We start from the raw sequence: 20,638 nt of genomic DNA, 5'->3' as shown, positions 1-20,638 counted from the left end.
GCCTCTGTGTGCAAATCAGCACAAATTCAGGAATAATTGCATGTGTGAATCTCGCCTTGTCATTTGACATGATTATACTGCGAACTCTGGTTGAAGGGCAAAAGGTAGTCCATACTGCTAGATTTCCGGAAAGTATCTGCAACTGTCGCACTGCAGCCAGTTAATGGAGATAGCAACAGAAAAGGTTCCCAGATATGTGAGTGGCTGAAAGACTTCTTCAATGTTGTTGTTGTGGTCTTCAGTCCTGAGACTGGTTTGATGCAGCTCTCCATGCTACTCTATCCTGTGCAAGCTTCTTCATCTCCCAGTATCTACTGCAACCTACATCCTTCTGAATCTGCTTAGTGTATTCATCTCTTGGTCTCCCTCTACGATTTTTACCCTCCACACTGCCCTCCAATGCTAAATTTGTGATCCCTTGATTCCTCAAAACATGTCCTACCAACCGATCCCTTCTTCTAGTCAAGTTCTGTCACAAACTTCTCTTCTCCCCAATCCTATTCAATACCTCCTCATTAGTTATGTGATCTACCCACCTTATCTTCAGCATTCTTCTGTAGCACCACATTTTGAAAGCTTCTATTCTCTTCTTGTCCAAACTAGTTATCTACATCTACATCTACATCTATACTCCGCGAGCCACCTTACGGTGTGTGGCGGAGGGTACTTATTGTACCACTATCTGATCCCCCCTTCCCTGTTCCATTCACGAATTGTGCGTGGGAAGAACGACTGCTTGTAAGTCTCCGTATTTGCTCTAATTTCTCGGATCTTTTCGTTGTGATCATTACGCGAGATATATGTGGGCGGTAGTAATATGTTGCCCATCTCTTCCCGGAATGTGCTCTCTCGTAATTTCGATAATAAACCTCTCCGTATTGCGTAACGCCTTTCTTGAAGTGTCCGCCACTGGAGCTTGTTCAGCATCTCCGTAACGCTCTCGCGCTGACTAAATGTCCCCATGACGAATCGCGCTGCTTTTCGCTGGATCATGTCTATCTCTTCTATTAATCCAACCTGGTAAGGGTCCCATACTGATGAGCAATACTCAAGAATCGGACGAACAAGCGTTTTGTAAGCTACTTCTTTCGTCGATGAGTCACATTTTCTTAGAATTCTTCCTATGAATGTCAACCTGGCGCCTGCTTTTCCCACTATTTGTTTTATGTGATCATTCCACTTCAGATCGCTCCGGATAGTAACTCCTAAGTATTTTACGGTCGTTACCGCTTCCAATGATTTACCACCTATGGCATAATCGTACTGGAATGGATTTCTGCCCCTATGTATGCGCATTATATTACATTTATCTACGTTTAGGGAAAGCTGCCAGCTGTCGCACCATGCATTAATCCTCTGCAGGTCTTCCTGGAGTACGTACGAGTCTTCTGATGTTGCTACTTTCTTGTAGACAACCGTGTCATCTGCAAATAGCCTCACGGAGCTACCGATGTTGTCAACTAAGTCATTTATGTATATTGTAAACAATAAAGGTCCTATCACGCTTCCTTGCGGTACTCCCGAAATTACCTCTACATCTGCAGATTTTGAACCGTTAAGAATGACGTGTTCTTTCTTCTAGGAAGTCCTGAATCCAATCACAAACCTGGTCCGATATTCCGTAAGATCGTATTTTTTTCACTAAACGTAAGTGCGGAACCGTATCAAATGCCTTCCTGAAGTCCAGGAATACGGCATCAATCTGCTCGCCAGTGTCTACGGCACTGTGAATTTCTTGGGCAAATAGGGCGAGCTGAGTTTCACATGATCTCTGTTTGCGGAATCCATGTTGGTTATGATGAAGGAGATTTGTATTATCTAAGAACGTCATAATACGAGAACACAAAACATGTTCCATTATTCTACAACAGATTGACGTAAGCGAAATAGGCCTATAATTATTTGCATCTGATTTATGACCCTTCTTGAAAATGGGAACGACCTGCGCTTTCTTCCAATCGCTAGGTACTTTACGTTCTTCCAGCGATCTACGATAAATTGCTGATAGAAAGGGGGCAAGTTCTTTAGCATAATCACTGTAGAATCTTAAGGGTATCTCGTCTGGTCCGGATGCTTTTCCGCTACTAAGTGATAGCAGTTGTTTTTCAATTCCGATATCGTTTATTTCAATATTTTCCATTTTGGCGTCCGTGCGACGGCTGAAGTCAGGGACCGTGTTACGATTTTCCGCAGTGAAACAGTTTCGGAACACTGAATTCAGTATTTCTGCCTTTCTTCGGTCGTCCTCTGTTTCGGTGCCATCGTGGTCAACGAGTGACTGAATAGGGGATTTAGATCCGCTTACCGATTTTACATATGACCAAAACTTTTTAGGGTTCTTGTTTATATTATTTGCCAATGTTTTATGTTCGAATTCGTTGAATGCTTCTCTCATTGCTCTCTTTACGCTCTTTTTCGCTTCGTTCAGCTTTTCCTTATCAGCTATGATTCGACTACTCTTAAACCTATGATGAAGCTTTCTTTGTTTCCGTAGTACCTTTCGTACATGATTGTTATACCACGGTGGATCTTTCCCCTCGCTTTGGACCTTAGTCGGTACGAACTTATCTAAGGCGTACTGGACGATGTTTCTGAATTTTTTCCATTTTTGTTCCACATCCTCTTCCTCAGAAATGAACGTTTGATGGTGGTCACTCAGATATTCTGCGATTTGTGCCCTATCACTCTTGTTAAGCAAATATATTTTCCTTCCTTTCTTGGCATTTCTTATTACACTTGTAGTCATTGATGCAACCACTGACTTATGATCACTGATACCCTCTTCTACATTCACGGAGTCGAAAAGTTCCGGTCTATTTGTTGCTATGAGGTCTAAAACGTTAGCTTCACGAGTTGGTTCTCTAACTATCTGCTCGAAGTAATTCTCGGACAAGGCAGTCAGGATAATGTCACAAGAGTCTCTGTCCCTGGCTCCAGTTCTGATTGTGTGACTATCCCATTCTATACCTGGTAGATTGAAGTCTCCCCCTATTACAATAGTATGATCACGAAACTTCTTCACGACGTTCTGCAGGTTCTCTCTGAGGCGCTCAACTACTACGGTTGCTGATGCAGGTGGTCTATAGAAGCATCCGACTATCATATCTGACCCACCTTTGATACTTAGCTTAACCCAGATTATTTCACATTCGCATTCACTAATAACTTCACTGGATATTATTGAATTCTTTACTGCTATAAATACTCCTCCACCATTGGCGTTTATCCTATCCTTGCGGTATATATTCCATTCTGTGTCTAGGATTTCGTTACTGTTCACTTCCGGTTTTAACCAACTTTCCGTTCCTAATACTATATGCGCACTATTTCCTTCAATAAGAGATACTAATTCAGGAACCTTGCCCTGGATACTCCTGCAGTTTACCAATATTACGTTAACTTTTCCTGTTTTTGGTCTCTGAGGACAGACGTTCTTTATCAACGATGATAATGTCCTCTCTGGTAAGCCGTCAGGTATTTTATCGTTTCGCCCAAGGGGGGGTCCCTCTAACCTAAAAAACCCCCGTGTGCACGCCACACGTACTCTGCTACCCTAGTAGCTGCTTCCGGTGTGTAGTGCACGCCTGACCTGTCTAGGGGGGCCCTACAGTTCTCCACCCAATAACGGAGGTCGATGAATTTGCAACCATTATAGTCGCAGAGTCGTCTGAGCCTCTGGTTTAGACCCTCCACACGGCTCCAAACCAGAGGACCGCGATCGACTCTGGGCACTATGCTGCAGATATTAAGCTCAGCTTGCACTCCGCGTGCGATGCTGGTTGTCTTCACCAAATCAGCCAGCCGCCGGAAGGAACCAAGGATGGCCTCAGAACCCAAGCGGCAGGCGTCATTCGTTCCGACATGTGCTACTATCTGCAGCCGGTCACACCCAGTGCGTTCAATAGCTGCCGGAAGGGCCTCCTCCACATTACGGACGAGACCCCCCGGCAAGCACACCGAGTGCACACTGGCATTCTTCCCCGACCTACCCGCTATTTTCCTGAGGGGCTCCATAACCCGCCTAACGTTGGAGCTCCCTATAACTAATAGGCCCGCCCTCTGTGACTGTCGGGACCTTGCCGGAGAATCGGCCACTGGCCCAACAGGCGAGGCATCCTGTGGTGGCTCGGAAACGATGTCATCACCACTAGGAAGCACCCCGTACCTGTTGGAAAGGGGTAAGGCAGCTGCCACGCGGCCAGATCCCACCTTCGCCTTTCGGCCAGGCACGCGCGAGCCCACCACTGTCCGCCATTCACCCTGGAGTGATGGCTGACCGGTAAGATGCTCACTGCCGGAAGACGCAGCGACATCAGGGGTTCCATGTGATTCCAAGGCCACCGAAGTAGGCATAGGTCTCACCACATTTGCCCCAACGCCACTACGAGCCGACGCCTGCGCCTCGAGCTCGATGAGCCTAACAGACAAAGCCTCCACCTGCCCCCGAAGAGTGGCCAATTCTCCTTGCGTCCGCTCACAACAACCACAGTCCCTACACATGACTATGTTTACCCTACCCTATACGGTGACAAATTCCCAAGATAATCTTCTGATGAGCTACTCTGATAATCAAGAAACACTCACTGAAATACGAGACGCGAAAACTACGCTAGGTTTTCCCAGAAAAACTATTTAAAAGCTAATCGCAGCAAATAAGTACAAAAACGCTTTATACAAACAGTACTCGCTGCTGCTGGTGCTCTCGCTCTGGCTGTCACAAGACAACTGCTGATTCAAGTGACTAGTGGCTAACGGCCGCGAAACAAACAAAAGACGGTTTTAGGGCGCTTTCTGTTCCAAACGATCAAGAAAACACTAAGAAATCTAACACGAAAACTACGTAAAGTTTTATCAAGAACTGTTAGTTACTATGCAGAGCAGATAAACACAAATAGAATCCCTTCCTTAGTAGAAGGTCGTAAACAAAATGCAAAATAAACGCTTTATACAAACAGTACTCGCTGCTGCTGGTGCTCTCGCTCTGGCTGTCACAAGACAGTCCATGTCCATGTTTCACTTCCATACATGGCTACACTCCATACAAATACTTTCAGAAACGACTTCTTGACACTTAAATCTATACTCGATGTTAACAAATTCCTCTTCTTGAGAAACGCTTTCCTTGCCATTGCCAGTCTACATTTTATATCCTCTCTACTTCGACCATCATCGGTTATTTTACTCCCTAAATAGCAAAACTCCTTTACTACTTTAAGTTTCTCATTTCCTAATCTAATTCCCTCAGCATCACCCGACTTGATTTGACTACATTCCATTATCCTCGTTTTACTTTTGTTGATGTTCATCTTATATCCTCCTTTCAAGACACTGTCCATTTCGTTCAACTGCTCTTCCAAGTCCTTTGCTGTCTCCGACAGAATTACAATGTCATCGGCGAACCTCAAAGTTTTTACTTCTTCTCCATGAATTTTAATACCTACTCCGAATTTTTCTTTTGTTTCCTTTACTGCTTGCTCAATATACAGATTGAATAACATCGGGGATAGGCTACAACCCTGTCGTACTCCTTTCCCAACCACTGCTTCCCTTTCATGCCCCTCGACTCTTATAACTGCCATCTGGTTTCTGTACAAACTGTAAATAGCCTTTCGCTCCATGTATTTTACCCGTGCCACCTTCAGAATTTGAAAGAGAGTATTCCAATCAACATTGTCAAAAGCTTTCTCTAAGTCTACAAATGCTAGAAACGTAGGTTTGCCTTTCCTTAATCTTTCTTCTAAGATAAGTCGTAAGGTCAGTATTGCCTAACGTGTTCCAACATTTCTACGGAATCCAAACTGATCTTCCCCGAGGTTGGCTTCTACTAGTTTTTCCATTCGTCTGTAAAGAATTCGCGTTAGTATTTTGCAGCTGTGACTTATTAAACTGATAGTTCGGTAATTTTCACATCTGTCAACACATGCTTTCTTTGGGATTGGAATTATTATATTCTTCTTAAAGTCTGAGGGTATTTCGCCTGTCTCATACATCGTGCTCACCAGATGGTAGAGTTTTGTCATGACTGGCTCTCCCGAGGCCATCAGTAGTTCAAATGGAATGTTGTCTACTCCGGGGGCCTTGTTTCGACTCAGGTCTTTCAGTGCTCTGTCAAACTCTTCACGCAGTATCTTATCTCCCATTTCGTCTTCATCTACATCCTCTTCCATTTCCATAATATTGTCCTCAAGTACCTCGCCCTTGTATAAACCTTCTATATACTCCTTCCACCTTTCTGCATTCCCTTCTTTGCTTAGAACTGGGTTGCCATCTGAGCTCTTGATATTCATACAAGTGGTTCTCTTTTCTTCAAAGGTCTCTTTAATTTTCCTGTAGGCAGTATCTATCTTACACCTAGTGAGACAAGCCTCTACATCCTTACATTTGTCCTCTAGCCATTCCTGCTTAGCCATTTTGCACTTCCTGTCGATATCATTTTTGAGACGTTTGTATTCCTTTTTGCCTGCTTCATTTACTGCATTTTTATATTTTCTCCTTTCATCAATTAAATTCAATATTTCATCTGTTACCCAAGGATTTCTATTAGCCCTCGTCTTTTTACCTACTTGATCCTCTGCTGCCTTCACTACTTCATCCCTCAGAGCTACCCATTCTTCTTCTACTGTATTTCTTTCCCCCATTCCTGTCAATTGTTCCCTTATGCTCTCCCTGAAACTCTCTACAACCTCTGGTTCTTTCAGTTTATCCAGGTCCCATCTCCTTAAATTCCCACCTTTTTGCAGTTTCTTTAGTTTCAATCTGCAGTTCATAACCAATAGATTGTGGTCAGAATCCACATCTGCCCCAGGAAATGTCTTACAATTTAAAACCTCTTCAATAACAGAATCTAATATGCTGTCCTTGATGAAGAGCGTTCATCAGTGACAAGGGTATCGGCAGGGTGGTGTGAGAGGACCCCTGTGGTCCTCCATACACATAAATGAGCTGGCAGACAGGGTGGGCGGCAATCTGCAGCTATTTGCTGATGAGGCTGAGGTGCAGAAAGGTGGTGTTTTTGAGTGACTTAGCAATGTACAAGGTGACTTAGACGAAATTACTTGTTTGTATAATGAATGAAAGCTACCTTTAAACGTAGAAATATGTAAGCTATGGCAGATGAGTAGGAAAAACTACCCAGTAGTGCTCCACTACAGCATTAGAAGTGTGCTGTTTCACAGTCACGTCGATTAAATATCCTGGAGTAACGCTGCAAAGCGATATGAAATAGAACGAGCACGTAAGTAGGGTAGAAGGGAAGGCGTGTACTCAGTACATTTTAGGAATGTGTAAATAACCTGTAAAGTAGATATCTATGGAACAGTAATGCGACTTATTCTTGGGTACTGCGTGAGTGTTGATCGTCACCGAGTCGGATTGAAGGAAGGGCATCAAAGAAATTGAGGCAGGCTTCTAACATTTGGTAGCAATAGGTTTGAAGAAAATGTTACAGAGCTGCTGTGGAAACTCAAATGTCAATCCCTGGGGGGAAGCTGATGTTCTTTCAAGGAACACCATTGAGATTACGTAGAGAATTGGCTTTGGCAGCTGACAGCAGAACGATTCTGCTGCTACCAACGTACATTTAGCGTAAGAACCCAAAGATAAGATGCTAGGAATTAGGACTCGTAAGGAGGCATATAGACACTTGTTTCACTGTCCATTATAATTATCCGGGCTGTTATGCCGTGGTCGATTGATGAATTCTGTGTCGATTCCCAACGTTTCGTCTCCGACTGCGGGAGATATCTTCAAGGGGGTCTGTAGCTCGATGGAAGGTCCAACACACACACTGGCTCGCTACTGAGTGTACTGGGTGTGTTGGACCTTCCATCGAGCTACTGACCCCCTTGAAGATGTCTCCCGCAGTCGGAGACGAAACGTTGGGAATTGACACAGAATTCATCAACCGACCACGGCATAACAGCCCGGATAATTATAATGGACATGATATTTCCGGCCGTGAAAGTCTACATTCTAGTACTTGTTTCACTGTCGCTCTACTTGGGAGTGGAACAGGAAAGGTAATTACTAGCAGTTTCCTAAATACCTGGAGTGATTATGAGCTATAGATTCGCCAGGTCTTGTTTGTATTGCTCCTGATCTCCATATTTAAAACCTTCATTGTTTTGTAACACTGTACTGCGACTAGAAATTACAGAGATAGTGTCTTCACCCCTTTCTGTCGACTTCTTGTAAGAAATACAGGTGTTTGATATTGTATTGTTGAAGACACGTGGCTATCACCTTGAAACGTCCCCTTAGAACAATTTATACACGACTGTGCCTAAACTGACACACAATGTTTTTAGCGCAACGCAATCTGACTATCAAAGATCCCTGCAAAAGAATGGCCCTGAGTAACATTAAACTATACCTTTCAGAAATCACTTACCTCACAAAAATCTTCATTACTCGAACTACTGCAATACAGCGAGCGCCACTACTGCCAGCTAAATAAAAGATTCAAACTACGGAAGGCACTAACTACTGATAGGGATAGTTAGCAAATGAAAGATATTAATAGAGAACAAACAATGTATTTACCTTAATAGTCATAATATATATAGCAGTTCATGACAAATTACAAAACTCCGCCATCTCTCTCCCCACATCCACCACTGCTGGTGGCTCACCTCCAACTGCCCAACGCTATGAGCTGTTAACATCCAGCTGCCGCTGCGCAACACTACAATGGCAACGCTATGCGCTGTTAACATCCAGCTGCCGCTGCGCAACACTACAATGGCAGACAACAATGCAAACTAGCACACAGAGCGCTACGTAAGGTTGCCAATAAGAAAACATAAACAGCCTACTTACATAGCCCCCATGCTCCCCACAAAAAATTTTACAAAATATTTTTGGGCAGTGGCCAATAATGATTTGAAAACTTTTTTCATAATTACAATAACAAAGATATCAAATGCACACACTTATTTATACAATGTTGGTCAAAAGCTAAAATTTTCTCACAGTCCATAAAGACAGTCCAGATTGTTCATCACAGTAAAATTTCAGTGTTTTTTTTTTTTTCAAAGTCTGAGCAGTAAAAGACAATGCACACGGAAGTAGTGGATTTCCATGCAGTCTTGAAGAAGTAGTGTTGTCCTTCCAACGGAAAGACAGTGCTGACTCTCGACATGCTGACAGGTAATGGGCCACAACAGAGCAAACCCACAGCAGAGTCAGTCGAAGTTTTGAAGAATATTGGTAGGTAGGTCATCACAGAGCAGACCCACTGTAGTCCTGGTAGAGACTGTGGTATTGGTGGGCCACCAGAGGTGTAGACCCACTGCAGTCCTTGTAGAAATTGTGGACAGGCCCACTATAGTCCTGGTAGAGACGACCAGCAGCCATCTGTTGTGACTGTGCGGGTGCACAATCACCAGTGAAGAGTCTTGCAGTTAATATAGCAAGTCCATAACCACCACTTGTGCACTCACAAAGTTTTTTGGAATTGTCCTTAGAACCAGCAATGCTGTTAACCAGTCCCTTGCTGAATTATTAACACACGTGCAAACACTATCAGTCCCTACTTCTCCATATACTATGACCAACAGAAACGTGTGCAGTGAATTGGAACTTACAAGTTACTTAATTTGATGAACTGCTGTCAATTAAAATTTTATAACATAAGAATACAATGACAAGAAAACATAAACAGCCTACTTACAACCTGTGGCTAGGGAAGGATGTCATGCAGTTGTGATTGACATGTAATGGGCGATATTTACCCGCTACTGCTGAGCACAGATCACCTATGCCTAATACATGAATTTACGGTGCTGTGTAAGGGCAAATGGCTGTTCAGTGATGCCTTGTTTCAGAAACGTTCACAATGGCAGCCGCCAAGGAGGTGCAAGAGGCTGCTGCTACGGGTGCTGGGGAAGGGGCCACGGTGACGCTGGTGGCCGGTGACACGCGGCTGGTGGCGCACAGGGCCGTCCTGGCAGGCAGGAGCCCCGTGTTCGCCGCCATGCTCTGCCAGGACACGCCGGAGGCCAGCAGCAGTGTGGTCGCAGTCCCCGACGTGGAGGGCCCGGTGCTGCACCAGCTGCTCGCCTACATGTACTCCCCCCGTGCTCCCGAGGTGCCCCGCATGGCCCCACAACTCCTGGCAGCTGCCGACAGGTACGGCGTGTGGGGGCTGAAGGTCCAGTGTGAGGAGCAGCTGGCCAGTCAGCTGTCAGCAGAGAACGCGGCGCGCACGGCGGTGCTGGCTGTGAGGCACTCCTGTCCCAGCCTCGCAGAGGTCGCTGTCGCCTTCATAAAAGCCAACTCGCTGGTGTTTGCCACAGCGGGTTGGGCCGATGCTATCCTCAACCACCCTGATGAGGTGGTCAAAGTGAGTCAGTTGCTCGGTGGGCCACTAAAAGAAACCAGGTAAGTGCGACACAAGATGATCACCTGCATTTCCCATTGTTAAGTGTGAAACTCTATTCCCATACCTGTGTGTGTGTGTGTGTGTGTTCAAGGCTATAATGTTTGCCACTCAGTTTGTATAGATGTCTCTGTCCTGCAAAATGCAGCTTCATTGATGCCTACAACAGCCATTTGCTGGTACCTCAGAATACTTTTGTTGCCTGGCAGACTGAAAGGGAATTCTTAAGGCTTACGTCGCCACTTGTTGGCAAACTGCCTACTGGCTTATATCTCGGGTTCTTTGGCCGATGTTCGTCTGATGATTTTACTGACGTTTCGCCAGCACGAGTGGCTAACATTGTCAAAGTTTCACCACTGCCAGTGGTGAACTGGAGCCCACCTCGCTGCCACAGATGGGATGACTGGACGATCAATCATTACCAGGATGAAAGAACATAAGAGACATTGCAGGTTGGGCCAGCTTGAGAAATCAGCCGCTTATTCAGAGAAGCTGTAGAAATAGAAAAACACGAGAATGGCTTCAACAATAAAGCGGAAAGCCTTATGGTAAACGGATCCTGGATTCCTGTAATGCAGCGAACGACCGTCGCAGGTAGCAAGAGTACAACTGTACCGGAAATGACCGCGGAAAAGCCCTCAGACATTGGTGCAACAGGTACATATGGTCTGTGGCTGTGAGCTCGGCTCCATTTTATCACCGGCAATGGAGGGTGAAGCTTTGACAATGCCAGCCAATCATGCTGCCGTAACATCAGTAAAATCATCAGACAAACATCGGCCAAAGAACCAGCGACAGAAGCCAATAGGCAGTTTTGTCACATTCAGACATATCTCTAAATTTAACAGTGTTTACCAGCACATGTCATGAAATAGCCCAAGTTTTCGTAGCTTCAAAAATTTTGACCTTTAAACAGTCCCTCCTTATTTGTTGTTACTGTTAAATTGCATGTGTACAAAACGTTGCCCTATAGCTTTATGCATCAGGTATCTCAACAAAGGTACAAACCCTTTGTATACAGCATCAGTCATTTTGCTGTGGGCACAAAGATGCGTTGCTCAGCACATAAGCTGAAGCAGTGATGTGTCTAGTTTGGGGGCAAGACGAGCTGTGCCTCAGGCCTCATTCTGTGCAGTGTGCAGGTCACTAAAATCCTGTTTGCATAAAGTAGAGTTTAAAGCGGTTCAGTGTGTCTTCTGCAACTGCTACTCACACTTAAATACCTAGCAATAGTGTCACGCTGCGTAAACTCAAGAAAAGATGAGGGCTAACTGTGTCACTCATAACCAACACCTGGTACAAAGTAGCCTACTGCAGCACAGATCATGTTGAGCAACAATATATTTACAGTTTTCGTTTGATGATGTAGCTAATATAGACCTGAGGAAATCAGTTCGTGTAAAGTAGATACTCAGAGCAATTGCTATTCCCAACTCGGTGTTTACAATCTGAAAATAATTTTCTCAGCACAATCCTTTATTGTCTTTAGACGGTACAAGAAAACTTTTTAACTACATTTAAGGCACAGCAGATGAAACTGTTTCTCATTAATGGCTCGTATAGAAGATTCGCAGAAAAGGTGAAATGAGCGTCTATGCACCCATGTGAGGTTGATCATTATGCATGCAACCTGTGACCAGCTCAAAGGATAAGAACCCAGGCCTAACGGCAGCTCTGGGTGCTCCCATACAGTGTGGAGTGTCCCCATATTGTTTCTCTCAGTTTAGCCATCATGCAGAGCACATGCAACACTCACTCCCACAGAAGGGGTTTAGTGGTCAGCATGCTTTGCCTGCATCCTTGATGAAAAGGCGTCATATTTGTCTGCCTGTCTTTCAAGTTTTCTGTATCTTCACAAACTCTCCAGTAACTACCACAGGATTTCCTTCAGTTAGGGTGCTGCTGACGGCCTTCTCTACCCTACCCATTGCTGCTGCTGTACCTTCTCCGATAACCAGAACATTGAAGAGTCACTGATATTTAACTTCCATTTGCTCCACACCACTTAGTTATATATTCCCCTGAATTTCTGATAGCTAATAAAATTTTTGGCTAGACTTAAATATTTGTGCAATACTTTGTGCTGTTTACTTACTAGTAATTTTCTCTTTTGGTTAAATTGGCTGCACTCCCTAGATCATTGATAATTAACTTCTAGCCCCTATTGTTAATTATTCAGCCTGATCCTCTCTTGTTTGGTTAGCATGACATGAAAATTCATGTTTGAAACACGAAATGTATTAAAACTGCTCTACATTTTTTTTAAAGAAGCTGTTTTCGAAACACATCACTATCTAATCGCATTAATGTGACAACCTGTCAAAGGCCTGAATAAGCTCCTTTGGCAGCACAACATATGTGGTAAGAGAGTCAATGAGTTTCTGGAAGGTACAGACAGGCCAGCTGCACTAGGCTTCTCAGTTTAGAATCCATGGCATGAACAGCACACTCGAGGTAGTCCCAAAGATCATCGATTGGAGTGGTGAGGGGGAAAGGGGGGAGTTGTAGGAAGGCTGGGAAATGTGAAAAAGAAAATATGATGCCTGAATCTAGATTTAACGTGACCAGCGAACTGAAATGGAAAGAAGGATGGCATGTTAGAGGAATGTGATGATATCAACAGGATGAGGAAGTTGAGGAAAAGGTCAGCACTGAATAGCAACCCAGGAGTAATTTTGAAGAGTTCAGTGATTTATTTGTGTCATAATTAGCAAAACAACAGCAACAATAATTCGGGTTAGGAAGCCATTGTCACTCCCAGAAAATCAACTGACAGTAAGAGAGTATACAACGATAGTGAATAGGTATCTCTGTATGTAAAAAGAGAGAAACATCTAATAATCATTGGGTTGCTGTAATAGGGGAAGGTAAAAAGACATAGTTAAGAGACAATATAAGATTATTGGAAAGAATGAGAGAGGAGAAAGTTTCCTAGAATTCTGAATTAAATACCTACTGGTAACAATAAACACGATCTAAAAGAATCAAATCAGAAGAAAGTGGAAAAGGCCTCTTCTGCCTCAGCTCCTCAAGATATGGAGCACCTTGGTCGCGCCGCTGCAGTTTTGCATAACAGCCTGTCCCAGCATTGACACACATACAGAGCAGAAACTGTAACCGTTATAGATTACTTTTCTGGCTGTTCCAAGAAATTTAGTGTTGATAGCACCACCTACGTTTATGTGAGATATGGGGGTGGGGGGAGGAACTGAGTTTCTTCACATGAGAGTAGCAATACTGCTCCCTGTAGTACCATGGCTGTATTCCCTGATGTCTTCACATACTATTACCCTGTCCCTTCTTCTTGTCACCTATTTTGTAGAGAACTTCCACAGTTCCTTTCTTATCAGTTCACATCTTCCTATAGCCTCCCATTCTGAATGTGGTATTATCTTTTCTTGCTTTTCTCGCAGCGCACGATTCATTTTCATTCACTACTCAGCTCCAGTTGTACATTCTCAGATACTTCTTCTACAGATTAAGGCCTGTGTTTGGTATTTGTAGTCTTGTTTTCTGAGGAATGTCGTATTACCCTGCTGGAGCAACTTTCATTGTCCCTCATGTCTATGTTTGTTGCTGTGTGGTCCTTAATTTTCATAACTTTGTTATCAATGTTATTTCTACTACTACCCAATACATTCATCTTTCTTTTGATTGTAAATCCTAATGCTGTATTCATTAGACTGTTCATTCCATTCAACCGCTCTGGTAATTCTTTCTCACTTTTACTAATGATAACAATACCATCAGCGAATCCTATCATGAAATCCTTTCATTCTGAATTTTAATTCTATTCCTGAATCTCTTCAGTTGCAGCAGTGATACCTCAATTTTCGTTTTAAACGATTACGGTGAACCATTTCTAGCATATTTTGAATTAGTTCCTCTTTCTTCCATTCCTATTTTTCCCTGTCGATTATTGTATATAACTACATGTTACCTGCATTTCCCCTATTTATTAAACTATTTTTAAGGATTTTATACGAGTTGCACCATTTTACACTGCCAAAGCTTCCTAAAGGTAGACTAATCCAATGAACATTCCTTTATTTTTGGTAAATATTGCTTCCATTACCAAGTGCAAGTGCCTCTCTGAGACCTTTATCTTTCCTAAATCCAAACTTATCAGACTATAATAGATCTTAAACTTTCCCTACCATTCTACTGTATGTTGTTCTCATCATAAATTTGGATGCATGAGTTGTCAAGCTGATTGTGTGGAACTCTTCACTTATTGGCCTTTGCCTGCTTCTATAGTATCTGCATGACATTTTTTTCTGAAGGTCTGCTTGTATGTCCCTTGTCATAGGTTGTGCAACCAACTTGAACAGTCATATGGGTGTCACTTTCACCAAACGTTATAGAAATTCCTAAGTAATATTATCCAACCAGATTGTCTTGTATGTGTGCAAGTATTCCAAAGCTTTTCTTAAGTTCTAATACTGAGTCCCCTATGTTTTGTTATTTGATGACCATTTTTTTCTTGTGTCATGTCATCTGATAGTTCCTTTCACTCATAGAGGTCTTCACTATACTGTTTCCAACCTTGCTCTGCTCTGCTTTTAACAACAGAATTCCTTTCTTACTCTTGATCTTGAATGCTCACACTTTTCCAGCAACCATTTTGCTTTTGTTTTTCCAGAACTTCCTTTTTCATTGATTCCTTAGTGACCTGTAATGCTGTAGGGAACAGTTCCAGAAATGACACACTATTTTAATGTTTTGTTTTTATTCAAAAATTTAATCATTTTTTATTATGTAAACACTTCAAAATCCAGGACGTCCACAAAAATTATTAGAAATCATTAAACATGAAACTACAATACTAAGAAAAAATTAAGACAAGAAACTATGCTCATGTGTCATTTTATACTTACAATAGGGACAAAATGATGGTGCACAATTTTCAGAAAAAGTAAACACCCTAAGCCAAAACCTCTTGAAGGTTTAATACATATCCATGCATATGTTTCTGAAAAGATTTCTCACAAAATTCATAACTGTACCTGGGATATCAGCATACTGTGAGCCCATACCTTACATCTAGTATATTTAATGCACGATTCCCCTGGTCTTGAATGGAAGAAGATAGTGCAGTTCATACAAACACAGTCATCATCTGCACTGAGATCTGAGTTATAGGCTTCCACCCTGCTTAACTATATTCTTTTGCAAGCTTGTCGAAATATCTGCCAATCCTCAGTTAATTTTCACTGGTGCACTTTTTCTTCTAGAAGCTTGTTGTTGGTACAGCTACTCAGAAAGCCAGAAGAAACCAGAGTTATTTTACGTTTCTTTAATGAGCATTGTACTGCAGCACAAACTGGAAATACTTCATCAAATGGTGCCTTGAGTCATCTAGAGCTATCTTTTACAAGTCTCAAAGCTGTTTGTGGAAGTATTCCTCTTCAGATGGTGAAATATTCTGTAAAACATGTGAACATGCAGAAAAATTGGGATATTTGCTGTCACGCTTAGGTGGATGTGAATTTTGGTCACCATGTACAGGCGAAGATTGTTTTCGTCCAAGCTGCCGGCCGAGCCCATTGCATACAGGGAGCATGCAGCACTGTGTGTCCCATGAGCCAGAGAGGCGGCCACCGTTTATGCCTTCTTCTCACACTCCTTTGGTAACAGGATTGCTTGGATGTTGGGCAGGACAAAAGCCTCTGTGGTGATGTCAGAGGGGAGCTTGTTGCAGATTGCAGGTCCAAGTGGTGCAGGGTGACGTATGTCTTATTGTTGCAGGCTATGATTCCATCCAGCTCAAGCACTCAGCTGCTAGGTACTCGGTGATGGCGGCGAGGTAGAATGGTGCCCAGGCACCCACAGGCTCTGCATACTTAGCCTTGCGCAAAAGAGGGTAGATTCTGCTGACTAGGAACTGAAGCCCAGCCCTGCTTGAGTGGTACTTTCACTTTCCCTTGACTTAGCCTCCCTTTTTGCGTGTGGACATTTCAGCTAGGTAAGTGATGCAGGCGAACGAGAGGGCAGCAACAGTGTGACCTGGAGTGAGTCAAGCAACCTTAGGAAATCCACTCTTAGTATTAACCACACATGCTTCTATACCTTATGCAGTGGCAAAGAGCTAACGCATTTGGCACTGGGTGACGTTGGGTGTGTTTCTAGGAGGTTTGAAACTTTCATTATAATGGGTCTTCCTGGGCCCAAAAATGCAAACGTGTATTGGCTGAAGTTGGCAATTACAGTGGGATAGTAGGCAAAATAGAGAAACTCCATTTTCATTGGCACATTTCAGCACTTGAACATGTTTGAGATTCCAGCAATCATCATCAGTGATAAACACTTTATTCTCTTTGCTTACCTTAATGAAACTAGAAAAATTTCTCCAGCCATTCATCCACTTTCTGGCCCTATTTCTAGAGTTCTTATAGGTACTCCATCAGTTAATTGCTCTTTCGGTTTTTTATGGGGTAGAGTAAAGCTGGAGGTATAAAGTTAGCAGCAGAATTCATGCACGCTAATGTTGTAATGTGCAACCTCCTTTCAACATTTGTAAGTACCCCCACTTGTTTCTCCAGTCATTGCAAAAATTTTTTGCCTCATGTCCACACATGAAAGTACAGATAAATTCATGCCGGTGAAATTCTTCTTTATTGAGGACATTCATATAGCGTGTAAAATCTGTTAACCTGAACTCTATTAAATACCATTGCATGAGCCAAAGTAGCAGCTTCCAGCTCCCTTAAAGATAAATCAGGATTGTGTGGCATAAATCCATTCAGTCAGTCAGTCCTTATTAAATTTTTGAGAGATACTATTTTGTTCTGTGGCTTAGTAAGCTAGTTCCTTTGGGACAGTATATCCTGCATAAACCCCTCGTCAAATGTAGTCTGAAACCTCTGACCCTTCGTTTGTGGCATGCCTTCTGAAAGTCACCTGTGATACACCAAACTGTCTGGCTGCTCTCAATCAGCCGATTTCATTCTTGTTTACTATACTGATGGCCCTTTCCATGGCTTATTTATCCCATGACGGGCATGTAGTCTTTCGGACAAACATTTTAACAAACTGCAAAAATTTGGTAGGAATTGGGATCCAAGCTCTTTCATGGTATTAGTAATGCTATTGCAGTGTATTTGTAAATATTTAAATGGTTTTATTACGTCAGTTGATCAGTCAAAATGAGTCGTTTTGCCCTTACTCATGACATGTCATTTTATGGTATACATGTAGACATAGATGAATCGACTTAGTTGCTCTTTACCATAGCCTCGGATTCCAAACAACAGGGTCTATTCATACACAGTCCCATGATGCTTTAACTTGATTTTGGTATCTCTGTGCGCTCTGTGTTCTAAAATGAAGTAGCAACATTGCTACTATGTAGTAAATGTCACTGTTGTCCCCTGTAAACCAGTGGACACAACAGAGATAGGCAGTGGAGCACAAGCACCACAACCACCACCACCACCACCACAACCAGCACAACCATTGGTGGACCTAGTAAAGCACTATGGGAGTCAACACGATTTGCAGGCTGTTAAATATTGTAGACTTTTTCATGATTCACATTCTCTACCTCATTATTCAATAGGACAGGTTATGGAATGTTACATAAATTTTCAAAAAACTTATTCATCGAGAGTACATGATGTATGTAAGAGTTCATTAATTTTTCATTCCATTTCATGGATTTATTTTAACTGGAACAGTCGTATTACCATTTTAGTGCGCATCTGATATTTTAACAGAATGGATCTGGGCATATGGAAGATGAATATTATGTTGATAAGTTGTAATAAATCTCTTGGCAGAATAAGAAAAGTACATATCATTTATTTGCTTTGTTTGTCCAGAAGTTGCCACATTTTAGTTACCAGCACATGCCACACGTATTTTACAATATGTATTCTTTTCTAGGATGACTGTAGTGAACTTGTCAGATACAAGTGACACTTTGTGTGTGTGTGTCGGTGTTTCCCTGTTTTTTCAAATATGTTCATGTAGAAGACTGTACACTGTTACAGGCTTCAGTTGTACACACACACACACACACGATGGAGAAGTAGTAGATTACGTGCCATTGTTACATGTAAAATGTTTCGATGAATTTCTTTTCTGTGAAACAGAAGCTGGCAAAATTTGCTGATACAGGTCACCAAATATACCAATAAGAGGTTTGAAGGATTTTGCTTTAATGTCAGGAAAGTCTTTAACATGTAAATGTAAATTGTTTTGTGTGTAATCTTTGATAGTTTCACTGAGAACTAGTATAAGCTTCCTGAAGCATCTATTGTAGCAGATATAATGACTGCTAAGAAACAGCACCCCGAGTTGAAAGAAAGTGAGTTACAGCAATCAGCGTGTCGGAATTTGACAGATGAAAATCTTGAGAGGTTGCATAAACAAACTTTTAATGGATAGTGGTTGAAGACAGAACCACTATACCTTAATATACGAGTTTCGTATCATAGAAGGGGAATATAGTAGGCTCGTTGTTGGACATATGTATACATTTTTGGTTGTATGTTTTCTTTATTAAGTGTGTGTTTTCAGGAAGGTGTGAGAATTTTTATGTTTTGTGCAGGAGCCTTCCTGGAAAGAAGATTAGCCGAGGACTGATCCAGGCAGCTAAGGAGGGGGCGGTGGAGGAGCTCAGGGTGCTTCTTGCGACAGGGGCGAAAGTGGGGGCGAGGGACGAGGACATGTGGACTGCTCTGCACTGGGCAGCTGAGAGGGGACACCTGGAAGCAGTAACATGTCTGTTGGAAGGTGGAGCAGAGGTGGATGTCGGGGACAGCAGGCAGACCACGCCACTGCACTGGGCTGCATACCGCGGTCACGTGGCTGTGACACGGCTATTGCTGGACTCCTCTGCTGATCCCGATGCCAGGGATAAGTATGGGTGGACGCCGCTGCACTGTGCAGCAAGATGTGGCCACACAAAGGTGGCGGCCGTGCTGCTTGATGCAGGAGCTGACACTGGGGCCAGGGACGCACACGGGCACGAACCCTGGGTCATCGCCAGGCAAAACGGCAAGCAGCAGCTCGTGGAGATGCTATCGTGAAGGATTCAGTTCAACAAACATCTCTGCAATAATGCTGAAATGACTCTCTGCATCTGTCTGTGATATTGTTCTAAATAAAGAATGCAAAAGTGAATACTGCAGTCCATCATTTGTACTCACCTTTAAGTAGGACCCAAATACAGTGGTCTCATTATCATAGACTTCGTATTCTGTGCTGTGCGAGGCAATTGGGGTTAAGCAGCCATTCATTCAAGGTGCCTGCCACACAGACTTGACACACAAATGATTAGACAAGCAATTCTATACATTGATAGAATACAGCACAATCATACAACTGTTATAATGATAATTGTTCATGGTCCTATGTCATAATGCAGCTGAAGCATCATCGTCAATAGAATAAAAATCAGTTAAATTCTTATAAAGGAAAAGGACACAGCCAACTTTCCAGATTATAAGATAAGAATATGTTTCTATGATATAAGACGGTATCTATTTCTGCGTTTGCTGCAATAATGGAATAGTTCATATATTTTATTATTGTGTCATACTGGTAGTATAATTCGCATTACCTTATGTGCTGGTCATCTGTAATTGTAAAAGCAGTTCTTGTTTAACTACAGAGAAGCAAAGCACAATCTCAAATCTCATGATCTTCATCTGGCTGTAATGCTGCTGACATGAAACATGTTACGATCTGACAGACAGTGTTGAATACCCCCACGTATGGGATGCCTTGGCAAATCTCACTACTTTACACATTTCCGTTCTTTCAACCTTCTGTGCATTCCCCTATCCAGGTATCGTCAGATGAGCGCTTGTAGCAACTCTGGACAGACAGGCGCCATTGCTGACAGCACCCTCACTGCCCCAGTTGGCAGTCTTTGTAACTACAGATTGCAGGAATTCTACAGCCGATACCAGAACGTGACGTACTTCTGTAGACAACTAGGTCACGAAAAGGAGCACTTCACGATAGATACATATGCCACCCCAATCCAAAAGAAGGAAGAAAACTGTACTTGTTACATTTTATGGAATAGCTATGCAGATAGATAGAACTTGGCAGTTTGCAGAAAACAAAAGGAGTTCTGGAAACCGGGGTGATGCAAAACATTTTTGATGTGTGTATTATGCTGTCATGATATCAGTATCTAGGCGCTGAATTAATGAATCAGTTTGCAGAAAACGAGACTGACGACCATGTTGTTTCCTCATTTCTGCAAACTGATGTCCTTCATGTAGTTGGTCATTGGACATTCAGTCA

At 42.8% G+C, this 20,638-nt stretch overlaps 1 protein-coding gene across 1 annotated transcript in view; it reads left to right on the top strand.

The window, feature by feature from the left end:
- LOC126108603 (ankyrin repeat domain-containing protein 65-like) overlaps positions 1–19,493 on the top strand; it is a 44,749-nt gene extending 25,256 nt beyond the window's left edge. Inside the window, exons 2-3 of the mRNA XM_049913905.1 lie at positions 9,825–10,380; positions 18,930–19,493. Of these exons, the coding sequence (XP_049769862.1) occupies positions 9,836–10,380; positions 18,930–19,410 (1,026 nt within the window). The 5' untranslated portion in view covers positions 9,825–9,835 and the 3' untranslated portion in view covers positions 19,411–19,493. The remainder of the gene's footprint in view (positions 1–9,824; positions 10,381–18,929) is intronic.
- Positions 19,494–20,638: the final 1,145 nt, after the last annotated feature.

Source organism: Schistocerca cancellata, chromosome 11 (assembly GCF_023864275.1).
Source record: "Schistocerca cancellata isolate TAMUIC-IGC-003103 chromosome 11, iqSchCanc2.1, whole genome shotgun sequence".
NCBI classification, from domain to species: Eukaryota; Metazoa; Arthropoda; class Insecta; order Orthoptera; family Acrididae; genus Schistocerca; species Schistocerca cancellata.
Note: the sequence above shows the minus strand (reverse complement) of the source record. Positions and strands in the feature narration are given on the sequence as shown.